Source organism: Mesocricetus auratus, unplaced genomic scaffold (assembly GCF_017639785.1).
Source record: "Mesocricetus auratus isolate SY011 unplaced genomic scaffold, BCM_Maur_2.0 Super-Scaffold_100008, whole genome shotgun sequence".
NCBI lineage: Eukaryota > Metazoa > Chordata > Mammalia > Rodentia > Cricetidae > Mesocricetus > Mesocricetus auratus.
The window spans coordinates 68,835,051-68,860,923 of NW_024429192.1; the positions used below are offsets into that span (position 1 = coordinate 68,835,051).

Genomic DNA, 25,873 nt, shown 5'->3' on the forward strand with positions numbered 1-25,873 from the left:
CCTGAAAGCCCACAACGTGGCCCAGTTGTAACTTCAGCACAGTAGAAGCCAGGTTAGCCACCTCAGTGAGCTTTAGGCTAGCCACCAATGAGACCCTGCCTCAATGAGTAAGCCAGGAAAACATGGCTTCTAAAGATTTCAAGCTCTAAAAACTAACTTTCAACTAAGCTTGCTGCGTGAAGCCAAGCTCTCCCTTAAAACTGATGGGGAAACAGTACTTCCAGAAGACTCCCCACATCAACCATGGGCCTTCACATATACATACACACATGAACACACACACACACACATGCACACACACACACATGCACACATGCACACACACACGTACAAGACACATGCACCACACACATGCACAAGAAGAAAACAGAATATACTGTCTCCAATAACCCAAGCAACTAGCAGACACAGCCAAACACTGGGAGTCAAAGGTCAGAAAGCAACAGACCAAGCAAATGCAAGCAGTAGACAAGCGCGTTTAATGACTTCCATGTTTGATAAAGTAGACAGCAAATAAAAACTAGTCAGAGGAGATATAAAGACAAACACACAGAAATGAAGGGAGCAGCTAATAAAGTGCATGAAACTAATGTAAATATGCAGCAAACCCTGGGACCCATTAAGTTGTCTTCTGGCCTCCATACAAGTGCTATGGCACACATGTACATGCAGGCCCACCCTGACTCACTCCCCTGCAAATAAATAATGTAATTAAAATATACATTTTTAATTGAAATAAATCCTTGTTTCCTATCAGACCACAATGGAAACTAGAAATCAACATCAAGGGAGACGTCAAAACTTGCACAGATATATGAAGACTGAACAATACACTTTAAAAATGAACAGTGGTCCCCTGGAGAAAATGGAGAGGAGATCTAGAAATTCCTATCCTCAAATGAAAATAATACAACCTGCAGGCTAAGGCACTCCTAAGAGGAAAGCTTACAGCTCTAAAAGCTCACATTAAAAAAATCAGAGAGATTTCAAAGTCAGTGTACCTGGAGGGTCTAGAAAAAATAAAAAGCTACTAAGACCAAACAAGTACACAGCAAGAAACAATAAAGATTAGGGCAGAAATTAATGAAGCAGAGGTTAAGAGAACAAGGCATAAAATCAACCAGCACTGGTTCTTTGAAAATATTAGCAAAGTTTACTATTCCCTACCCAAATCAACCAAAACCAAGTTAGACAAGACCCTGAAATCACAGATGAAAGAGAGCTGTTATCAATAAAATATAGAAGATCACAAGAGAATACTTTAAAAATGTATATTCTCAAAAGTGGAAACTGTGTTTGCTGCAGAATATGTGTTAACACTGTGTGAAGATGTGTCACTGTGACTGGTTTCATAAAGAGCTGAATGGCCAACAGCTAGGCAGCAGAGAATAGGCAGGACTTCTGGGCAGGGGGAGGGGCTGTGGTGAACCTAGGCTTAAGAGAAATGCCAGCAGGACACCGAAGAAGCTGGACATATGATACAGAGATGTAACCAAGTCACACGACAGAACGAAGACTAATAGAAACAGGTTAATTAAGTTCTGAGAGCTAGCTGGGGAAAAGCCTAAGCTAAGGCCAAGTTTCTGTGATTAATAATAAGTCTCTGTGTCATTATTTGTGAGGTGGCGGCCCAAAGGAAAGTCGGACTACATGTCTAAATGTGTTACAACATGCCCAAACTCAAGTTGGGTGATACCAACAGTTTACACAGACCTGTAACAAGCAGGGCGACAGAGGCAGTGATGTAAAGTTCCCACGGGCTCTTCCTGTGACCAGAAGGCGTCAGCCTGAACCCTACCAAGCCGTTAAGGAGCATCTACTACCAAGACGTCTCAAACTGTTCCACAAACAGGAAAGGAAGAACACCACGAAAATCATTCTAAGAAGTAGGTATTCCCGACTGCAGAACAAGACAAGGACACACATACCTGTTACACACACACACACACACACACACACACACACACACACGCACGCACACAACACACCAGACAATTTCCCTGATGAACACAGGCACAAAGGGAAGATGTCAGACCATCCCTATTTGGAAGACAACACGTCTAAACAACTCATGGACTCCACCAGAAAACTGCTAGATCTGATGACACTTTCAGTAAAGCTGCAGGATACAGACTCAAAACACAAGATCAGCTTTTATATATTCCAATCACAAATTTGCTGGGAAGGAAACTAGGAAAAATATCCCATCCACAACTGAACAAAAAGGAAGAAACAACCAAGGAGGTAAGTGCCCCCGCAATGTTCAGACACTAGAAATTAAACAAGACACCAGGCACGGAAGAAGTCTGCCTTGCTCTGAGTCGGCAGAATTAGTATTATAGAGATAACTATATTACCAAAAGTGGTCTACAGACTCAATAGAATACCTTCAAAATTCCATCGGCTGGCCCTTTGAGGAAGGCAGAACTACTGAACAGCATTGAATACCGACGCCAAAAGAAACATCAGATTACTGACAGCAGGCACGAGGCGCCACCTGCTGGCAGGTCACTAATTAGCACTACTGATATTTGAACTAGTTGGTTTCATTTTCCTGTTTCTAATAACAGCTTCATTTTCAAAATTTGTTTTTCTTGAGACAAGGTGTCACTCAGTGACCCAGGCTGGCCTTGCACCTATGATTTTTCTGCCTCATATTCCTAAGTACTGGGATTAAAGTACAGCAAACCTTCTAGACACTAACTCAAATTATCTCACCCAGTAAAAGTCTTTAAAAGTATTATTCCTAAGTATTGTGTGTGGATGGAGAAGGCTACTCCTGTAACATAAAGCTAGCAGATGAGATCCCATAAACGACATCAGTGTCAGTCTCTAGCCTCTGCATACATAGGCTCACACACGTGTGCACACAGGAGACAACGCAGAACAGACATAAACGACATCAGTGTCAGTCTCTAGCCTCTGCATACATAGGCTCACACACGTGTGCACACAGGAGACAACGCAGAACAGACATAAACGACATCAGTGTCAGTCTCTAGCCTCTGCATACATACGCTCACACACGTGTGCACACAGGAGACACTGCAGGACAGACATAAACAACAGTCATGGACAGGAAGGAATCTCAATGCTAGGGGCAGACTACCTCTTACGAGTTTCTGGACAGAAAGGACCTTCTGGGTCTCCAAACCAATAGAGATTATGGTCACTGCTGTTGATTGCCCTTGGGAACTAGAAGGTAGGACCCTACTGTGCAAGACAACCAGGTGCTTTGGTTGCAGGCCATAAAGAAACAAGGCTGGAACTGAGGTGGACGCTTCCTCCCCGTTGGAATTTCACAGTGCTGAATGAGCTTTCAGCTGCTGGGAGGAGAACTGCCACCAATGGTCTTACTCAGGGGAGGCCCCTCCCAGGGTCCAGCCAGTTAAGGTGAGCCCACTGGTGCAAACACGGGGAGAAGCAGCTCTGCTCTAACTGAGTTGAGGCCTGCTCTGCTAGCTCTGCCAGCATCCAACTTTAGGTAAAAGCCTCTCTCCATGTCTGCAGACGTTGTGATTTACACACTGCTACATTTTGAATACAAAATGTGGTCCACCGGTTCGTGTGTTGGACACTTGGCCCCCAGCATTGTGCTGTGTGTGAATATGTATGTTTCTCTGTCTCTGCTCCCCTCTCAATTACTTTCTCCCATCTTTCCATAATGGATGCTTTTTTTCAACAAAACATACTTTCAGTGAAAACTATCTCACCACCTTTTGGTGAAGTATGTTCTTATGAAACATTAAAACCGCCTTTTCTGTCTACATTCCACTGCATATCTTTATTACTGCATGTGTACCTATGTACACATGATGCAGGGAGGCACATGTGTGTGCGGTGGCTTACAGGCGGATGTCAGATGACAACTTTTTGGAGTCAGAACCCATAGGATCCAGGGACCAAACTCAGTCATCAGGCTTCCACGGCAAGAGCTTCTGCTCACTGAGCCACCTCACCTGGCCCAGAAAACACCAGTGCATACATGCTTTTATTCCTAAGTCGCTCTGTTCCCTTTCTCTCTGCCATGTGGTTTCCTCCTCAGCTTACTTATTCCAAAACCTTATCTGAACTCATTTATCCTTCTCTACTGACAAATTTACTAAGGCCCAGCCAAGCAGCAATGGATCTGCACTGAGCGGTGCAGCTCAGGAAGCCAAATGTTCCTCTGACACCATACAAATCTTAATCGCCATATGTATGCTCATACTCTAAATTCTGGGCATCAAAGAGATATAAAAATGTCAGTATAAAAATCCAGCACTCAGGAAACAAAGGCAGACAGAATCTGTGTATTCAAGACAAGTCTGGTCTACATAGCAAACTCCAGGCCAGCCATGGTTACATAGTGAGACCCTGTATTTAATAATAATAATAAAATAATAATTATTATTATTATAATTATAATCAGTTCCTACTCTGTAGAAATCCAGAATTCCTAAATTCATTTTAAATGTTTCCATTAGTATATATTTCAACTGTACTATAATCATTTTGGTTTTTGGTTTTTGTTTCCTGTAGCTTTGGAGCATGTCCTAGAACTTGCTCTGTAGATCATTCTGTCCTAAACTCACAGAGATCCACATGTCTCTGCCTTCCAAGTGCTGAGATTAAAGGCGTGTGCCACCAATGCCTACCTAGCTGTATTATAGTCTTTAAGATAAGAAGCTGGGCGTTGGTGGTGCACGCCTTTAATCCCAGCACTCGGGAGGCAGAGGCAGGCAGATCTCTGTGAGTTCGAGGCCAGGCTGGACCCACAGCATCCAAAACAATACAGAGAAACCCTGTCTCATAAATACCAAAAAAAAAAAAAAAAAAGAGTTTAATCTATATGAAATCAAGCAACATATACTCAAGCCAATGGGTCAAATCCTGTCACAACAAAAACATGGTTCTTAGCTAGGCCTGATGTCACATGCCTTTAATACCCACGCTTGGAATGCTGAGACAGGTGAATTTCTGTGAGTTTGATGCCAGTCTGGCCTACACAGCAAGTTCCCACCTATGCGGGGTTATACTGTGAGACTCTACCTCAAAACATACAAACAGAAAAGGTGGGGACCAAATGGATGAGTCAGCAGGTAAAGGCGCCCACTACCAAGCCTAATGACCTGAGCTCGGGCCACAGGACATACGCGGTGCAGAGAGAACTCCTAGGAGCTGTCTTCTGAATGCTACACACACACTGCGGCACAGAGTGGGGCGCTTGCATGCAGTTCAGTGGTACAGTGTGAACTTGGCGAGGGCCAGGCTCTCAGTCTGATTTTCACGAGGAGGAGGAGGAGGAGGAGGAGGAGGAGGAGGAGGAGGAGGAGGAGGAGGAGGAAGAGGAGGAGGAAGAGGAGGAGGAAGAGGAGGAGGAAGAGGAGGAAGAGTGACTTTAAACCCCTAAAATTTACCATTTGGTTCTTTTTACAAATGTTTGCTATTCCTGATACCCAAATATTTATTTAAAGAAGACTTAAGTCTGGCTAGGGGATGTGGTTCAGTGCTGAAGTATTTGCCCCGTGGGGCTGGAGAGGTGGCTCAGTGGTTAAAAGCACTGACTGTTCTTACAGAGGACCGGTTCAATTCTCTGCCCATACATGGTGTCTGGCAACCATCTGTAACTCTGGTTCCCTGGGGAGACAACACCTTCTTCTGACTTCCATTGGCTTGACACATAAATACATGCATGCAAAACATTCATACTCATATAATAAGTAAATAAATAAATCTTTGAAAGTCTTTAAAACATAACGAAATATTTGTCCCATACGTGACGCACATGCACACATACACACGACACCAAATGCAGGCAGAGGAGAACTGCTGCAGTAGAGGCTGTCGTAAACAGAGTTACAAGAAGCATAGCGGGAGATCGCTGCACACAGGAAAGCCAGCATCATACATTAGCACACCTTTAAGCTGTTCCTTGGCTTGTGTTTTCATTAAGTCCTACGATAATCTAAGCATCTTTCATTAGCATATTTTATAGACTATCATATACATACACATGCATGTATTTATTTTATTTGTATATCTTGAGTCACAGGTGTGTGGGGAACTAAATTTAAGCCTTAGCAGCCCACTCCCTCCTTAACAACCCTAGTTAATATAAATGTGAGCCATTAGCAACGTCACCCACAGTAAGGTGTCAAGTCTCAGGTGTGTCGCTTCACACGGCAGTGAGCAGCAGTTCACTTGTCTCTTCCCATCTACTAGACACTTCTTCAAAATTTACTGTTGTACAATTTCCCTGCAAACACTGAAACAATTCGCTCGACACTTAAGGATGCTTAGCAGCCAAAACCTGGAAGTCACATCCGCAAGGCCGAGGGGACGCGAGACAGCATCACATGTGCAGCGAGGGGACGCGTGAGAGCATCTGCAGCTAGCCATGGTGAGCTGACATACACAAAGAGGCGAACCTGAAAGTGCTGCTCCATCACTTGGATTTTTCCCTGGTCTGGGCATTTTTTCAGAGCCCGATCTGCATAATGGAACAGGATCTCTACCATCTGTAGGAAAAAGAGCTTTGTGTCAGAATCAAAGGTATGGCTCAGTATTTAACATGCATGGTTCATATTGAATCATGCTTTATCACTATAATCAAAACACAGTTGGGATTTCAGTGTCTTTATTCCATCATTCTCTCAGATGAAGGGCTAGTATTAATTTTCTAATCTTTCCTAAGAACTGTCTGTATGTTCCAGACCTTGGTAGTATTACATTGCTCAGGAAATGAAAACCTGGAGTTAAGTGCCTCAGTAACCCTCCCTACAGAGAGGATGGACAAACCATTAGTGAATCTGGATCCCCACGTATTCCTTCTCCCCAGTGCTCTGACTGTTTTTCTGATTTACCATCTCCCTGAGGAAGGGCAGTGCTGAGACTTTACACAGCACTGCAGATCATACCTGGGACTAAAGCCTGACCCATTTCTCTCCTTGAGGACAGTCATTTGCCTGATCATCCCCAAAACATTCGCAAATATAAAAAGCAAATCTACAGTGTGACCTCTTGAAGACAGCACCGAGATGCTTACCCGATCTGCAACGACAGCCTTCCTCTTGCTGACATCCCCTGACAGCCCTTCAGAGAAACAAAGTCCAACAGGAAACAAAAGTTAGTGCTCGACTCCAGAAGGGAACCTCGGTTCTGGTCTCCCCTCCATAACCCAGGCTAACAACACATACAGTTACAACAGCCTCAATATCAAAGGCTGGGTAAGGGAATATCTCACACCTACCAGCCTCGCAGTTTATCAGTGTGCATCCTGCTAGTTCTCACAGTACATTTCCCTTATGAAAAGATTCCTCACAACAACACCTCCAACTCCACAGCATCTATTCACTTACCCACGACTGCTTTTGCCTTTCCTTCATGAAAAGACCACGCAAGAGCCAAGGCTTCTGTAAGACAATCCTGCTTCAGGAGATGATCCATTCTCTGAAATGAGCAAAGGAGACAAGCCAGACCTTTTTATCTGACCCAACAACCCATCGGAATTCCTATTCTACCTTTACAGACTTGCTGCTGGGGAGTGAGCAGTATGTCGTCAGCATTACACATTTCGGCACAGGACTTTTACTAAGGAAAGTGCTTCATAAAGCACTGGGTATCGCATGCCTGTGGGCTGAGTGACAGATGGCAGGAGAGCCTCACACAGAAAGCAAACAATGGGACTACCATAAGAGAGATGGCTGGCTACTTAGCACAGTGGGCACCTGCTCCCTCAATAACGAGCTCCGAGCTCCCCAGAGACGGCAATACATCAGCTACCCACACTGCTAAGATTCCCTTGTATCTTCTGGGGGCAATGCAACTGAACTCTGGTCAACAAGCGGAAGCGGTAGCTGGTATTTCTAATGTTTATTAACTTTAGACGTTGGGGTTGACCTTTGTTTTCTCTTTCCTCCTTCACGGACCCTAGACAACAGTTGGAGCCTCTAGTAACTATCCTGGATTGTAAAGTGAGTTTGAGACTAGAATTCAAAGGTGATGAAATGGGACAGCATCTTAGGACATGGAGCGCTCATACTGGCTACAGTCTGCCTGTCTCCAGATCATTCCAAATGGGAGTAAACCCTTGATGAAACCACCCACTGTTACCTTGAACGGACTCAAACCCGATTCTTTTTTTCACACTTCCTTGTTTTAATAACTTCAAACAACAGACGGTCACTTATAAATGAGGATTTACTACACAAAGCTATCCCCTTCCAACTTCCATAGATTAATAAAGCATTCTTCCTCATGCTATGTTCTCTCTGACAGCAGAGCAGCTACAGCTGTGCAAAACCAAATTCTGATGCAATCCGCTTTAGCAAATCAAGTACCTAACAGTTAAAGCGGCTTTTATGCATTCTTCTGATATTAAAAAGTCCAAATTATCATCTGCAGAGTCAACAAAAGCATGAGGCTGCTGCCATTCAGTTCCTACACAGGAAATCCCTGTGAACTCACCTCCCTCCAGCCCCTCAGCATCATCACGTAAACGGACTAGAAAAAGAAGGAAACGAAGACGACCGTTAGCAGATTCACTCGGGGGCACATTTGTTCCAGCCGCAAGATCTCCAAGCAACACACACTTCACACGCCAGATGGAAACAGACCCTGGAAGTTACTGGAGGGTCCTCAAGTTGCTCCTCCTGAAGAGCAAGGAAGCAAACCCTCAAAGGAAACATGAACCATCTAGGCTCATGTCTTGCACCTACTTGGCAATATTCTGGCTGAATTTTAACAGCGAAGAAAACTGTCCATTTCATGTTGAAAAGTAAAGTGCTCTAAAGCCAGTTATTCTAAGTCAAACACCTCAGTGCACTTCAATATATCTTAAGTTGACCTACGTTAAAGAGCACTTTAGTCATAGGACAAATACACACTTGGGTTGGCCTGTGGCATCTACTATCTTAGTCAACATAAGAGATGTGCCTCTGAGCATGTCTGTAGGAGACTCTCGGGATTACATGAACCCCTGTGGGAAAGCCCAACTTAACTGTGTGTGGGATCCTGACCCAGGGGACCCTGAACTATGAGAGAGAGACAGAGAGAGAGAGAGAGAGAGAGAGAGAGAGAGAGAGAGAGAGAGAGAGAGAGAGAGAGAGAGAGAGAGAGAGAGAGAGAGAGAGAGAGAGAAACTGTGCAGCAGTGTGCATTCACTATTCACTCACTCTGAGTGCAAACATAACATGGCCAGTTGCTTCAAGCTCCAGCTGGTCTGACCTCCCTGCCACCATGTGTACCAGGAACTGAGAGCTACAATCAGTTCTTTCTCCCTGAAGTTGTTTTTGTCACAGCATTCACCACAGCAACAGGAAAAGGAACCAGATGCTGCCTTCAATTTACTGAGGAAGCTGAGTTTCAGCCTCCCCGTCCCCACACAAATGATAACTAAACAAGGTGATGGGTATTTAATTATCTCATTATGATAATCACTTTGCAATGTATATGTTGATCAAAGCAAGACATAAAAGTTCTAATTAAAAAAGAAACAAGATACTTGACATTAAAACAAATGTCAAGGAAGACTATAAAAGCATATCCTTAAATCAAGAAAATAAGTGTCCTATATTAGCACCTACACAAAAGTAAAATTAGATCTTAAGTGAAAAAGAAAATGTTAAACAACTAAAAATCTTTGGCTACATAACTATTCCAAGATTTGGATCAATACTGATAAGAACTCACTTTGCAATGCACTACTCCTCATCAGACACCTCCCTCCTCAGCTACCCTGATGACACACAAAGCAGAATGAGAGAGAGCTTACCTTTGTCCCCAGATAGAAGATCTGACCACCATAGCTACTGATGGATTGATAGCAAGCCTTCTCTCCGACCAAAGCCTGACAAATACACAAACAAGGTAAAATTACACATACTGGAAGTTCCATTAAGAATGTCAATAAAGGGGCTGGAGAGATGGCTCAGCTGTTAAAGGCTAAGCTCACAACCAAAATGTAAGAATGTCAATCATGGGGCCTGTGAGAGGCTCAGCAGGTTAACGCTCAGGGGCAAGCCTGATGATACATGTTCCAGCCCTGGAAGCCACGAAGGGTGGAAGAAGAGATCTGACTCCACAGAGTTGTCTTCCAACACACACACACACACACACACACACACACAGTGGTATACACACACAAATGATAAATTCTAAAAAAGCTGTAAAAGAATGCTGAAAGCAGAGACATTTTGGGTCAACAAAGTTTTAACTTACAAGCAAGTAAAGAAAAAACTCTGTTGCTTGATTGCCAGTGGAAATGACTGAAAAGACAAAGTTCTAGAAATCATTCCCCACTTCTATAAACAGCCTTTTTCTTTCTCAGAATAATGTGGAAAAGAAGGAAATAAACTAACTTGTAAATGTAACTGCAAACTATTGCAATCTGCTATTTACTGAGTTATAGCTGCACCTTCCTCTGGGAGTAATGGTAAAGATTAGGAAGCATGGGGAATGTCCTGGTGTAGGAAGCAGCAGTTTCAGGCTTTCCTCTGAGATCTGTGCCTTCACTAGCCACAGGTGGCTGACTAGATTTTCAGTACCAGGGATGAGGCCCCTCTCATTGAGTGAGTCTTAAGTCAAGTTAGACAGTTGTTGGTAGCCACCAGGCTATCAGTGCCACTGCTGTATTTTTAGGGATATCTAGTCCTACTGGTCCCTGTTGTGGTTCCGGTGTCCCAGCTGGTGTCCCAGCTGGGTGGGTTATTGAAGGCTCTCCTCCTTTAGCAGTTTGCATAGCACCTCAAGGAGAACGGGAGGTTCCCTCCTCCATGACAGACAGCAGACTTCTGACTCACTCACTGCAGTCCTGAATTGGGGACAGTTTCTACACTCATGATACATAGCTGTGTCCCTGAGGGAGCAGGGCAGCTGCCACACAGCAGCACCACCTGACAGGAAGTGCTGAGCAGAAGGATCTCTTAAGGCTTACCAAGGCCTAAACTGCTGCAAAAGAAGCCAAGATGCGGGTTAGGGGTTCGCTCAGTGTAGAGTGCTTGCCCATCACGTGCAAGGCCTTGGGTTTGGTCCTCAGCTCCAAGGGGCTGGCAGGGGTGGGGGTGGGACGGGACAAAAACAAGAAGCCAAGATGCTTTTTGGCCATTTTCTGCCTGGTGATCTACATGGTTGACTTGCTCTGGTTGAGGTCGCCAGATTGTGGCATCGTTATTCTGCACACCTTAATACTAGTGCTATAGGCTTCTCCGGAAAATCTCATCTTGAATCATTTCTATCTCTATATCAAGTTCATTCATTTTCCATTCTATAATCTCGATCCTGCCATCAGTCCCTTCCAGTGTCTCTATTTTCATCTCGAGCACTGTAGTGTCCACCACTGGATATCTGGTTTGCACCTTTTAAAGTGTCGTCCACACCTTCACTTAACTTTGCGAACACACGGACTATGCTTATCCTGACGTATACACAAAACAGAGACTTGTACATCCGCGCTTACTGTCACAACACTGACAACAGTCAGGAAATGGGACCCGCGTAGGTGTTCTTCAACAGATGGATGGCTAAAGAATGGTCCATGGACAAAAGGGAAGTTTATGTAACCATGAAGAAAAATGAAATCATGGCATTTACAGGAAAATGGATGCAAATGGAAATCATTATGTAAAGTCAGATAAGCTAGACTCAATGGGATCAGAACTGCATGGTTTCTCTCACATGCAGAACCTAAATTTAAAAATTACGTATGCAGGAGGGCCTAGGCCCTGCCCTGAATGAAATGACAGACTCTGGAGATCCCCCACAGATATCTCAGCAGTCCTCTTTTCCTAAAGATGAATGGCTTGGGAAAACACAAATCAAAAATCACAGTGCTTAACTACACACTACTGACATAAACTGCTTAAGGCATTATTGTAGCTGCCTTTCTACAGTAACATTAATACCAATATGAGCCGGTGTCCTCCTCCTCTACGTTCCTGTCTCGGATCCTAAAGCATCTTTTTCCTTCCTCTCCCAGCCATCTTTGCCTTCTAATGTCCCAAGCTGCCACACCTGGCCAACCTTCTGCCATATCTCCCAAATACTTCTGTGGTGGTTTGAATAGGTGTGGCCCCCACAGACTCATTGTTTGAATGCTCGGTCCACAGGGAGTGGCACTGTTAGGGGGTGTGGCCTTGCTGGAGGAAGTGTGTCACTGTGCCACTATGTGGGGCAGGCTGTGGAACTGCAGTTACAGATCAGTTGTTAGATGACAAATCATAGTTAGGAATTGAACCCATGTCCTCTGAGAATGCTCTTAACCCCTGATCCACCTTTCCAGCCTATTTCTTGGTATTAAGTAAGAGGAATTACTGTTTAAGGTTATGATCCTGAATCCTTACAAACATATTCATACCCATTTTAACACATCCAGGCAAAAAAACCTTAGTACTCCTACTTTCAAACAAAACAGTGCTTAAAAAACAACAAAACAAATAAAAGCAAAATCCCACCACAGTGATGAGAGCAATGCCAGTAAGGGCAGCACTCACCAGTGCCTGGCTAACGTTCCCTCCAGTGGCCAGTGACTTGAAGTGGCTGCTGTTATAGACGAGCTGGACTTCTGAGATCTCCATTGTCTCCAGTTCCTCCTGTGTTTGCCGGTCAACCACGTGCAGCTTCTCCACGCTGTCTAAAAGCACAACTGTGCGTGAGTTTATCCACTGCAATTCAAGCACATAACAAAGTAAGAGTGAGGACCGCTCCAATCCCTTCATGACAAAGGGGCTTGGTCACTCAGAACCTTGTGCATAAATAACTTAAATAGCAACAGAGTGACAGTAAGAGCAGCTCTGCAATGGCCAGAGAAAGCAGTGCTAGGTATCACAGTGTCAGATAACACTCTGCTGGTATAAGGGAGGGCTAAGAATGCTAACACAGTGCAGAAGGTTGAATATTTTACAAGTTTTTTGAAAAGCATATTGGCACTAATGACCTTAGTACAATAACAAATTTATTTCAGCTTTTTATATTAGTGCTGCAATACAGCAACGTAAACCTCACAAACCTTTACAGTCAGAGGACAATTCTTGGCACTGAAATAATATACATTTTTCTAAAAGGCCAGCTGAGACATCCAGCCTTGTGGATGGAACAACTACCAGATCCTTGGACTCTCTGTTAGTAGACAGCCATAGTAGGACTAGCTGGACCACGGCCTGTAAGCCGTTCTAATAAATCCCTTTAAATATATATCCATTCTATCAGTTCTGCTCCTCTGAAGCAGTGGCTCTCAACCTTCCTAACGCTGTGACCCTTCAATGCTGTGGTGACCCCCAACCATGAAATTATTGTGTTGCTACTTCATAACTGTAACAGTGCTACTGTTATGGAACATAATGTAAGTATCTGATATGGAGGATATCTGACATGCAACCCCCAGAGAGGTCATGACCCCCAGGCTGACAACCACTGCTCTAGAGGACCCTGACTAACTCACACAGCACTCTTACTGCGCCTGCATTTGGATTACAATTCATTACATGAGGTCAAGTGCAGTTTTCCCATTGTGCTTCCACGTTGGTCCTCAAGAAGTTTTAGACTCTGGAGCACCTCGGCTTTTGTACTTCCTGATTAGGGATGGGTGGTGGTTTGAATGAGAATGGCCCCACAGGCTCACATATCTGAATGTGGTCCCCAGTGTGTGGGGCTGTTTGGGAAGGATTAGGGGGTGTGGCCTTGTTGGAGGAGGTGCGGCCTTGTTGGAGGAGGTGTGGCACTGGGGGTGGGCTTTGAGTTTCAAAATTGCACAGCATTCCCAGTTAGTGCTCTCTGCCCCCCACTTGTGGATCAGATGTGAGCTCTCAGTCACTGCTCCAGCACCACTCCTGACTGCCTGCTGCCACGCTCCCCGCCATGATGGTCATGGACTCACTCTCTGAAACTGTAAGTGACCCCAATTAAATGTTGGTCATGGTGCTTTGTCACAGCAGTCGACAGGTGACAATGGCAGGGTGTTCAACCTGCATTTCTAACTTGAGAGAGTATAAGTGAGTTTACGAGAGCAATGTGAGCCAGGCCTGGTGGTACACTCTTAGAGCCTGAGCCCATGGGAAGCTGAAGCAGGAGGAACAGTTGAGCCAGAAGTTCCAGGCCAACCGAAGCAACGTAGGAAGATCTCATGGAAAAATGCAACTAAGTTTGTGCATCATGTATTATTTCTTAAAATCTGACTATACTAACTATATCCTAAGAAACTGTGTATTAGTGTATTGAAGGGAAATTTTTTCAGATTTTTTTACTGGATAAATGAACCATTACATTATAATTAAAGCCAGCTATCTTCATGATATATACAATGTTTCACCGGATATCTATCAGCTATTAGATGCTAAAACTAATAATGGTAAATACTGAAATGTAAAACACACTAGTCTCAAAATCACCCACTCCTGAAAAAGAAAACATAAAATCTGACTCAGAAAAAAAAAGTCTCAGTTTTAAAACCAAGGAACCCTGAGGACTGAGAAGTGAGGTAAAATCTGGCAAAGTTTTAAGTCACAAAAGAAGAGCAGCTAACACAAGCTAAACCCTTTAAGAGAAGCTTACACATGCAAACCTATCTAAGCACAAAGCAGCGTAACCACAACCCTGAAAAGACCTGAGCTCTTCTGAACCCAGACCCCCTTTGAGGTATTAAGCACTCAAGAAAACCCCGCCTTCCCCTGCCAGTGCTAGCAGGACTTTGGGCAAAGGCAACAGGGACCTGGCACCACACCAAAGTCAGACCTCATGGCAGACATGTGCCCTGATGGCCCTGGTGAAACCCTAGGAGCTTTAATATGCCTGGGATTCGAAATGAGGGCATGAAATAGATGGGATGTGGTTTAAATACTACTCACAGTAAAGTTGATCAGATCGTAGTACAGGTGAAGATGCTTTTGCTTGGTAACGTGTATTGCGCCTGACTCGTCTCTCTTGACCTGACAAGGAGAGTGAAAACAGCATGGATATCGGGCAATTCTTGAAATAACTTTTTAAAATTTATGCTCCACCAAGAATGTGATTCCCATTCGGTATAGATAAACACTGACAGAGAAATCATAGAAATGAAGACACCTCAGCCGCGCCAGGGTCTCCCCTTGAAGAGAAGTGCAGTGCACAGGCCCGCCCGGCACCTGGGGTGCTAGCATCCGCTTCCCATGGGAGTGCGCCAGATGTTTTCCTTCTCACCTCAGAGCCCTTCCTCCCCTCTAGCCCCACCTTCTGGCCAGCTGACCTCAAGTAGTGCCTGCTTCCCTGCTAATCAGACCTAAGGAGGACCTGGCAAGCCCTGTGTCCCAGCTCATCTCTCCAGCTACCTTCCTCCATCATTCCACAGCACCTTATTACCTCAGGACGGACCCTGTGCCAGCGGCTCCGTCCCTCCTGTCTGGTGCCTCTCAGCCATTTCTCCTCTCCTTCCACATGTCTTTACAAAGGCCACCTTTCCTGTTGCCTTCTCTTTTTCCTCGGCCTTTCGTGAGTGTCCAGCAAAACACATGCTGTGGTTTAGTTACGTCTCCACTGAAGGTTAACATTTGGATTAACCGTTTGGTTACTAGCCTGTGACACTGCTGGGGGTTGGGGGAGGAATGGGGTAGCATCTTCAAGACACAGTGCTTCCTGGACTGAAGTCAGGTGGCTGTAGATGTGTCTTTGTCTGTCTGTCTCTGTGTCTCTGTCCGTCTGTCTCTGTCTGTCTGTCTGTCTGTCTGTCTGTCTCTCTCTCTCTCTCTCTCTCTCTCTCTCTCTCTCTCTCTCTGCAACGAGGTAGGCAGCTTTACCTACTACATGCACCCACTATGATGTACCTTCCCCACAGGTAGCCTGTGCTACATGAGTTTGAGTTTGTCTCAGATAAATAAATATGAATGAACGTGACTATATTCTACTAAAACTTTACTTACCAAAACAGGTAACTAACCATATTTGATACATAAGTTTCCCCCACTCTGATCTAGGACATGTGAAACACAAGTTTGTATGTTCTCCCAATTTTGAATCCCTCTTGGATCACAAACACTGGTGAAATGAACAGATGGAGGAGGACGGTGACTGCCCACGACTGCTGCCTGCTCCAGACGTTTTGTTTTCGAACCCATGTAGCCCAGAAGGGACCTGGTTAGTCCACCCACTGCAGCCTTTGGCAGCTGTGGTTCCAGTTCCTCCCGATTAGGGCCCATGCTGCGCCACCTACCCCCAGCAGCTGTGAATGGCACAGTGACCTTCCCACAGCATGAGTATGGACGGTACATCCTCGCTGGGACTTGACCCTACTAATTTATTTTTTATTTATGTCTTAATCCCCACTACTAACTGCATCCTCCCAAGGTAGGGTGGGGCAGGCTTCTTGTTGGGGAACCATGGGCTACAGGTAGGGAAGGGGAGGTGTTCAAGCAGGTAGGAAAGAATAGGGGTAGAGTTTGAGACTAAAGACTCAGTCCCAGCTCACTGGTTCTGTGCTTTTAAACAAACTACCTAAACTTTCTGAGCTTCATATTCTTCATCCAACAAACACGAGAATAATACCTACCTCAAAGGGTTGTTGTGAGGATCAAATGGAATATTATAGCTGGGAACTCCTTGCACAAGACCAGGTATACATTTGTGTGTGTGTGTGTGTGTGTGTGTGTGTGTGTATGTGTGTGTGTGTATGTGTGTGTGTGTTTTCAATAAATGTTAGTTTCCCTTTTTAAAAAATCCACCCGTATATTCAATTTTAAATTTCACGCCCTGACATTAGTTCTATACACATTTACCAGCCACCCTTTACACTGTGCTAGCTGAACAGGAGAAGTCAGCTTCTAGCCTAGGTTTTCAGCTTAGTAGGGGAGAGTGCTAGGCAAGGACTGACATGTGCTCACTGTTGTGACAGAGAAGGTCTGGAGTACAGAGCAGGGTCAGGGAGGCAGAAAAGGCAGCAATGACCATGAGATGGGGCACAGAGACAGCACAGAGAATTACAGACAGGAGTAGAGACCAGCTGGGAAGTCACCTAGGAGTCTAGGACAAACATATATGTGGCTTATACAGGGAAGTGAAAAACCATGATGGGGTCAAAAGGAAGAAAGTCATGGAAGGAGAGTCAACAGGACACTGTGACAGAGCTCATTTGAAGAAGGAGGGGTCTGAACGGTTTCTGGCTAGAGAAATGAGACGCACAGTGGTACATCTGCCTCGTGGAGCAAGACACCCAGTGATACTACACAGACACATGTTTAGCTCTGTTACTGAAGCTCATTGCCTTCCCCTCCGGATTCACAGACCTCTCTAAACATTCTGTGTGCTCTTATTAACTAACAACTCTTAACTCTCATCAAATAGTTCAGCACTTCAACTGTCCTCTTCAGCAGTAACTCTGGTTTTGCTATTCGAACAGTACATATGCTGTGTAAAAGAATGTTTCATACTTCCTCCATTGTCTTCCTGTGTAATTAGCATGGCTCTCTAACAAATAAATACACAGACATGTACAGACTGTATTACTACAGACATGTTCACAATTATACATGTGCAACTCACACATAGGCAAACCATTAATTATGTGTTAGCTAAAAGAGAAGAAACCAAGAATTAAACCATTAAGATTAAGGAACCAAGAGAGTTCAATCTTTTTTTCCATTTTTAACATTAAAGCCTTAAATACAAATTTGGAGTCTCTCCAAAGACATATGACAGTGACATAGATTTTTTTGACACAAAATTAAATTACCAGTGAAATCTGGAGGGAAAAGTGTGTGTGTGTGTGTGTGTGTGTGTGTGTGTGTGTGTGTGTGTGTGTGTGTGTGTGTGTGTGTATCTGAACCTTTACAACAGACCCCCCCATCACATTGTGGCTTACCAAGAGAAAATGAACCACATCTCCTCTGCAGAAGGCAAGCATGGGATTCACACAGTTATTCACTGCCACAAAGTGCCAGGCCAGCAAGGGAACACTGGACGGATCCATCTAAGTCAAAGAAAAGACAGGGAATATTCATCACAGTTGACAAGCAGAAGGACAAAGTAAAAAAAAAAAAATCTGTTTAAGACATAGTACCTGACTAGCTGCTTTGCTAACCCTTCCCTGGTTCCCACAAGGCTTCCAGTGAGCAGAGACCGGGTGGGAATTGACACAAGAAGTGTCTGGGTTGATGGTCATGTTTGCCATCTTCCTCGCTCAGGGCTGGGTTACAGAAGTACATGCATCTGCCCAACTTCAACAAATGTATACTCAAGATCTGTATAATTACATATGAATTTGTGCCAACAAAACCTAAACAAATATGAAAGTCTTAGCTAATTACCTACATGCTGAATGCCCAAAGCGCAAGGTGCTGGTTTGTATTTTACTCTGAAATCCATTTAAAAAACTAAAGTATCTTGGTGGATAGAAAGATGGACAGCTGTGCAGATACGTAATAAAGGCAAGACAGTAAAGTGGTAAAAGTAGCATTTCATTACAATTCTTTAGACATCTGATTGAAAACATTCACGAATGAAAACATTCAAACAGATGCAAACATCAGGATGAAAACCTCAGTGAGTCAATGAAGCTATCCTAGAAATGTTAATGATGTTCTCTACCGGTTTCACAACAGGACACCCACAATCTCCTCCACGTCTGGGCTGCTGCTACGGCCATGGCTCTGCGTCACCACCCTCTCCATGGCTGCGCTGTTGGATGAGCACTGCACCCTCACCTCAGGTTCACACACTTGAACACTTTGTCCCCATTTGGTGGAACTGTTTGGGAACGGTTAGAAGGTGTGGCCTTGTTGGTGTCACTGGAGGAGGGCTCAGACCCAGTCTCTCTCTCCCTCCCCGTTCTCCCTGCCTTTTCTCCCCCAGCCCAGCCCCCTCTGCTTTTTAGGGATCAGATGCAAAGCTCTCAGCTACAGCTACAGCACTATGCCTGGCTTTCTTCCGCCACACTTCCCACCATGATGGTCATGGACTCACTCTCTGAAACTGTAAACAAGCCCCAGTTAAATGCTTTCTCTTATAAGTTGTCTTGGTCTTGATGTCTCTTCACAGCAATAGAACAGTGACTAGGACAACAGCATCTCATCAATGTCCTTCCAAAGAAGACCCCGACTCCCTTACAAACAATATCAAGAACAAAAGGAAAGGGAAAGTGGATGTTCACAGGGAATTTATTCCAGGCTTACCCCTTATTTATACCTATATAAATAAATGAAATATTTATATATAACCTATGCACATCCTCCCATGCACATCAAATCATCTCTAGAATACCTTACAATTCATCTAAGTGCTATGTAAACAGGTGCTACACTGCATCATTTAGAAAATAATGACAAGGAAACATGTCTGTTCACATTCAGTATGAGCCCAAACTTTTCTGATAATGACGTATGGCTGGTTAAATCCATAAATGCGAAACCCATAAAACCATCTGCACTTCCTGAAAAATAACAACTTCTAAAGTGACATATCAAGAGACAAAAACTATGGAAAGCATCTGCAGTGCTAATTCATATGGGCTTTATGGTGGGGTATGCTCACTCATGGTGTCAAAGAAGCAGACAGTGAGCATCACCCTGCCTCAGCACAGCTGTCACCCAGCACAGATGTCACCCGGCACAGCAGTCACAGGGCACAGGTGTCACCCGGCACAGGTGTCACCCGGCACAGCAGTCACAGGGCACAGGTGTCACCCGGCACAGGTGTCACCCGGCACAGCAGTCACCCGGCACAGCTGTCACCTGGCACAGGTGTCACCCGGCACAGCAGTCACCCGGCACAGCTGTCACCCGGCACAGGTGTCACCCGGCACAGCAGTCACCCAGCACAGATGTCACCCAGCACAGATGTCACCCAGCACAGATGTCACCCAGCACAGATGTCACCCAGCACAGATGTCACCCAGCACAGCTGTCACCCAGCACAGATGTCACCCAGCACAGCAGTCACCCAGCACAGATGTCACCCAGCACAGATGTCACCCAGCACAGCAGTCACCCAGCACAGATGTCACCCAGCACAGCAGTCACCCAGCACAGCAGTCACCCGGCACAGATGTCACCCAGCACAGTTGTCACCCAGCACAGATGTCACCCAGCACAGATGTCACCCGGCACAGATGTCACCCAGCACAGCAGTCACCCAGCACAGCAGTCACCCAGAGCAGCAGTCACCCGGCACAGATGTCACCCAGCACAGTTGTCACCCAGCACAGATGTCACCCAGCACAGCAGTCACCCAGCACAGATGTCACCCAGCACAGCAGTCACCCAGCACAGCAGTCACCCAGCACAGATGTCACCCAGCACAGCTGTCACCCAGCACAGCAGTCACCCAGCACAGATGTCACCCAGCACAGATGTCACCCAGCACAGCTGTCACCCAGCACAGCAGTCACCCAGCACAGATGTCACCCAGCACAGATGTCACCCAGCACAGATGTCACCCAGCACAGCAGTCACCCAGCACAGATGTCACCCAGCACAGCTGTCACCCAGCACAGCAGTCACCCAGCACAGCAGTCACCCAGCACAGATGTCACACAGTATTCTTGGACACTACAGCAAGGCTGCATTCAATACACCAACTTGCCCATCAGTGTTATAGCCAATGAGGATGGACCTCAAAAGAGCAGTGAAAGAAACTAAGAAAATTCGTGCATGAGAGCAGGTGTAACTACAGAGAACCAGGACAGCAATACACAGAGACCACTGAAGAAGGTTAAAACAAGCTGAATATGCGGTTCATGGCAGAAAAGCTTAAAACTTTAAAGATACCAAAGTACAACCTAAACACTTTACCCTGCTTGGTTTTCTTAAGCCAATGTCTTTGGGAGCTCACTTCCATTCTATAGCTAGATTTTTGGACAACTGCATAGAATTCACCCTACAGACCACTCCCTCCACCCTCCTGACTTGCCCTTCCTTTTACCAACAAATCAGAGTCATGCTCACCCGTCCATAGGGAAAAGTCATCCACACTTTCAGGGACGGTTTCAACCCAATGACCAGTATCTACAGGAGAAAATACATATTATTTTCAAAATTTACCTTGCAACTCTCAAACTAAGTTCAACATCTCTGGAAGTTAGGGGTTCTGTCTCTAAGTGCACCCACCTTAGTTAAAGACGCCATGGCCAATAGTGAAAACTGTGTGATGGGGTGATCCTTCAACTCAGGCTTGGAATGCAGGGGCTCGATGCAGCAGACTTCGCCCTTGGAGCCACTGAACAGACACCTCGATTCACACGTCCTCACGCCCATCACTCTCCTGGCAGCACAAGACATTCGCAAGCAATTTAGTGATAGCCCCGACGCTATCACCTCCAGCCTGACTGACTGGCCAGCCACTCCTAGCTACACGGTCCCCATGACAGCATCTCTTCACTGTGCAGGTCAGAACTGCCGCTCTTCTGGTAACGGCACTCCCCTGACACACCTCTGTATGCGAATAAAATCCAAACTCTTTACCCATGTCTCAATTCCTCTCCTACTCCAGCACACTGGCTCCCGTGCATCCCCTGGATTTTCCATTCGCTAAGTCTCTGACCACTCAGCTTTCTTGTTAAATGTCGCCTTCTACCAAAGACTTCCTGAGCTCATTCAAGTGCAAGCCAGCACAATGGCCTCTGATCACCCACCTTTCTAATCTACCCAAGGTATGGTATTTCAGCTTGTGCCTATCTCCCCATGCTCACCCCAACTACTCTGTAAAGAGTTGGGACTGATTGTTCATAACTCTAACTCTAGTGTCTGGACAAATGTCTGCACACGGGAGATGCTCAACAGACACTAGCTGGATAAATGAGTCATGGTGCTCCAGTGATTACTTTGTTCCCAGTATCTAAGAAGCTATGAAAAAAGTAAGAAACAAATATAGACATTAACCTTGAGAATTATGGAAACAAAACACACATTGTATTTTGCAGTCTATATTTTTAAACCTCAGCTTTACAAATATTCTTCCAGGTAGTTAGACAGCTTTTAGTCCTATTTAACAAATAAAACAGGACAATTCTAGGGCAAGAAAATCTTTTTTGTACCTGGCCATTACAGTTATAACCAAGTAGGCTTGGAGCCCAAACTAAAATTAGTGAAGAATAGTTTGTAACCTGGTAACATGGAAGAGTCTCCCGGTAGTCCAAGTCTTGAATCCCAATTCAGACCTGAGATAAAATCACAGAGGCCAGGCCTAGACTCCCACATGACTTGTGAGCTCCCCAGGTAACAGCAACATAGCCAGAGCCTATCTGTAAACACCTGGGCTTTCCAGGCCTCCCTCACTACCTTCAATTTCAAACCATTAAACAGCTAATCATCCCACTTTGCAGCAATCATCCATTAGTCCCTTACTTAAATGTCAGTTCAAAAACAGAGCCTCCGCTGTCGTTGCAGATAGCAAGAGTTGGGTCATCTGTAAACTAAACAGAGAAGGAGTTTATTTTCTTGTCAATTTTAATCAGCAGACAAGACAAGTAATTAAGTAGATCATGTGAACAAAATTATAAATGGTGACAACAAAATGCACACTTAGCACCATGAAATAGCTGTAACCTAACTTGGAAAACTCAGAGCAATGGTTTTCACAATGATGCAGTCCTAAAGTTCAGGTATGTTATGGTAAATACTACTGGATGCAAAAGGAAATGGTAGACTTTATAACATTTACAGGGACTTCCCTTACACAGCCTGAAGGTTAGTGAAGCACTCTGAATGAGCCACTTTTACTCAGAGATAGCTGAGATACAAGAGGTGACTCAAACACCCCCCCCCACACACACACACCAAAAAGATCTCCCTCCTTTCTCTCAAAGCCTAGACAAGCAGCTGTCAAGGGCAGAAGCACATGAGACGTCTGCTCTGGTGCAAAAGAGGGAAGAGAACTCGTGTGTCTGCTTTACTTTTCCTTTTTGTGTATGGAGACTGTTTTGTTCTTGTCTTTACAGGAAGACAGAAAAAAAAATCCATCTCTAAAAAGCAAGAAGACACCAAATGTGTAGATGCCCAAAGAAGAGAGGATTTATTCAAAAAAATTACATAAAGAACAATCTGACATATGGTAAAATATTTATACTAAACTCTTATCTTCTTCCCAGCACAATTGTAGTCCCAAGTCACATAAAAATCAAACCTGGCTTTAGAGTTAGACTTGGCCCTCCTTCTCCAAATTCAAACATGTTGTTTAAATAAAATTCAGAGTTTCTGTCTCATATCAAAAGGCCAATGGTGTAAGACAGAAGAAAACAAAATCTAGGACTACTATTGTCTTAACTCTGTCATCTCTAAAATCCTAATTTTCCTCATACTTAATTTCATTCTTATTTTTACCTTTCCTTGTATGCTCACCTATCGAAGTTAAACTTTCTATGCTGATATTAACATTTAAATCTTCCACAGTGAACAAAAAAATTTCCTAAGAGCAATCTTTGAAAGAAGATTGGATCCCACTTCATCCAATCCACCGATGCCTCTGAACTAAAAAACACCACCCTAAGACCGGTCTGGGACCATAATGCTCGCGACAACTCCCGACTAACTAGCTGAGACGGTGCACCTTCAGATAACAACTTCAGTTACGCATCTCCTGCCACGCAGAGTCTGGCAACAAATGCTACTGCTAGTCCTCTCGAGACTTGTCGCTGCTTAAATTTTCTTCCTACAGGACCCCATCCTCGTCATCCCATTTCAGCAGGAAGTAATCCTAAAAAACAACGCCCCTTTCCCTGCTGTTGGCATTGAGTATTTGGGGGTTTTTCTTTCTTTCTTTTCTCTTGTCACTAAAAAAGGGATAATTCACCTGCTTAGGGTTGGTTTTTAAGTTGTTTAGGGTTGGGTATGGAAGGTATGCTCAGACTAGAGGATCTCTTTTAGATAATTTAAGGGTATGGGTGGGAAAGGTATGGTTAGGGTGGGATATAGGAGGATTTACATATTTTCTAGTGAACTAACTTAAGCAACTGTTAGCTATAGGTAACTTAAATTGTTAGATTCTTGTATGTTGACTGTTTATGGTCTTCTTTCTGTATATGATGTTTTGCACACAAACATAAAACTATCTTGATGTATATACACTTTGTATATTGATATGACTTAGGATATCTTATCATTTTGCACCTTACAGTTCTACCTCTAGCCAAGACATTTCAGTTTTATCTCTGTTATTGAGAATTATATATATGTACATAGTTACAAATTTGAGGTCATTATCCTTGCTACTCACAGGTTTTTAAGTTGTTTAAATTATTTTGGGAAGTTTCAGCCATTGTACAACTATGTTTCTGAGAACTACAGATTATTATCACCCATGTTTCTTATACCTATGATATTAGTCAGACATAGATATTTGATCTTCAAACAATTCATAAACTTGTAGAATATGGCATTGAAATGTTTTAATACTAGTACTCAATTAACATGAGACACAATTGCTCCTGACAGCACGGAGCTTTCCCAAAAAACTGTTGGGCACTGATGACACTACTTCTGGAGTCCGATCTCTCCTCAGGGCTCAGCTAAAGGCCTCTTGGGCAAAGAACTGTCCCCACCTTGACTGCTGACTTTGGCCATGCTGTCCTACTGTGCTTACAGGAGACAAACATAGAAGACTGCTATGTATGACAGCCTTTCTACCTCCCTGCTTCTGTGTTAGTCAGTCAGATACTCTAGGCCTCAGCCAAAGCTGGTTGCCCCTATGAGACTTTGGATGACTTTCCAGGTGGTCTGCTGTTTCTGTCTTCACTGCACCTTTTGGAAGTTTCTCACCTGCACTTCCTGCCTACCCTAGTATTGCTATCTTCCTTCTCAGGTCTTTGATGAAGTTGAAGATTAGACTGTCACAGTTATTGTTCTCTCTCCCTAGATAGAGATATTACGTACAAGGCTTATACTTTCCCACTTAGGACAGCTCTATAGCAATCTCTGTTGTGCCTTTACCCTACAACTGGGTATATAGCTCTTGCCATTTACTCCTGTTGCTTCACTGGCCATAGGTCTTAAGTGTGTTTGATCTTACTTTTCCTTCTCCTAGAGTACACTTGATATTTGCTGTCTTTGTATATAGTTTTGTATCAAGTCTAAATCTTTCTTTAGACTAAAAGGGGAATTGTAGTGAGATATCCACCCCACCCACATCTGGGCGTGGTCAGGTGGCTCTCTCTTGCATCGTAGCCTGTGCAGATCCTTAGAGCGGGAACCTGTGGCAGCCATCTGCTTCTTGTATAAATGACTTCTCCCCAAAACAAATTATATTTAACATATATTTAAGCCTAGTCCCGTAAATCATTATCCATGCCTCCACAGTCCAGAACATTTGTAGACTCACATATACTAGAACACAGGATGCAAGCCTGGACTGCTGCTGACAGTATCAGGCTGTCTGGAGAGTGATGAGTCAGTTACTCAAAGGCAAGTAGACTCCAATTAACACTGAGGCACGTACCTGCTTCTCGTGCCAGTGTCTGCAAACCCCACCTGCAAACCATTCCTAAACAACACAGCTTCAGGAGCTGCGCCTTAATCTCAGCTGTGTCCTTCTCTCTCTCTCTCTCTCTCTCTCTCTCTCTTTTTTTTTTTTGTCTGCCTTCAATTCTTCTGTTTCTTAGCGTCTCACCAATAATTGTTTTTTTTTTCCTGCTACAAAGAGACTAGACATTACTTCAAGCAAACACTTATTGAGAAGCTACTATGGGCAAACACAAAAATAAATGACAAATAGAATCTGATTTCAAAGATCTTACTCTATTACGAGAGAAAACACGCACAGACAACTATAACATTAGAAACTGGCGTGCGCTGGAGGAAAAGAGGCCGAGATAAATTAGCTCTGTGCAGAGAGCGGAAGGACTAACTCATCTTGGCTGTTTTCATCGTTGCTAAACGCTTCAATGCTGTTTTGTCACAGAACACTTTCTGTGACTAACCTAGATGCAGATATATAAACTCCAGATGCT

General features: G+C 44.3%; 1 protein-coding gene across 4 annotated transcripts in view; it reads right to left on the bottom strand.

Annotated features, from left to right (window-relative positions):
- The window catches only part of Vps8 (VPS8 subunit of CORVET complex), a 207,857-nt gene that overhangs the window by 138,762 nt on the left and 43,222 nt on the right, over positions 1-25,873 (bottom strand). For all 4 annotated transcript variants that reach the window (XM_005071628.4, XM_013114582.3, XM_005071629.4 and 1 more), the window contains 11 exons: positions 22,278-22,345; positions 21,042-21,195; positions 20,880-20,939; positions 17,801-17,908; positions 14,820-14,900; positions 12,471-12,641; positions 9,755-9,829; positions 8,449-8,484; positions 7,341-7,431; positions 7,028-7,074; positions 6,411-6,500 (listed from right to left, as the gene is read on the bottom strand). In XM_005071628.4, the coding sequence (XP_005071685.1) occupies positions 6,411-6,500; positions 7,028-7,074; positions 7,341-7,431; positions 8,449-8,484; positions 9,755-9,829; positions 12,471-12,641; positions 14,820-14,900; positions 17,801-17,908; positions 20,880-20,939; positions 21,042-21,195; positions 22,278-22,345 (981 nt within the window). The remainder of the gene's footprint in view (positions 1-6,410; positions 6,501-7,027; positions 7,075-7,340; positions 7,432-8,448; positions 8,485-9,754; positions 9,830-12,470; positions 12,642-14,819; positions 14,901-17,800; positions 17,909-20,879; positions 20,940-21,041; positions 21,196-22,277; positions 22,346-25,873) is intronic.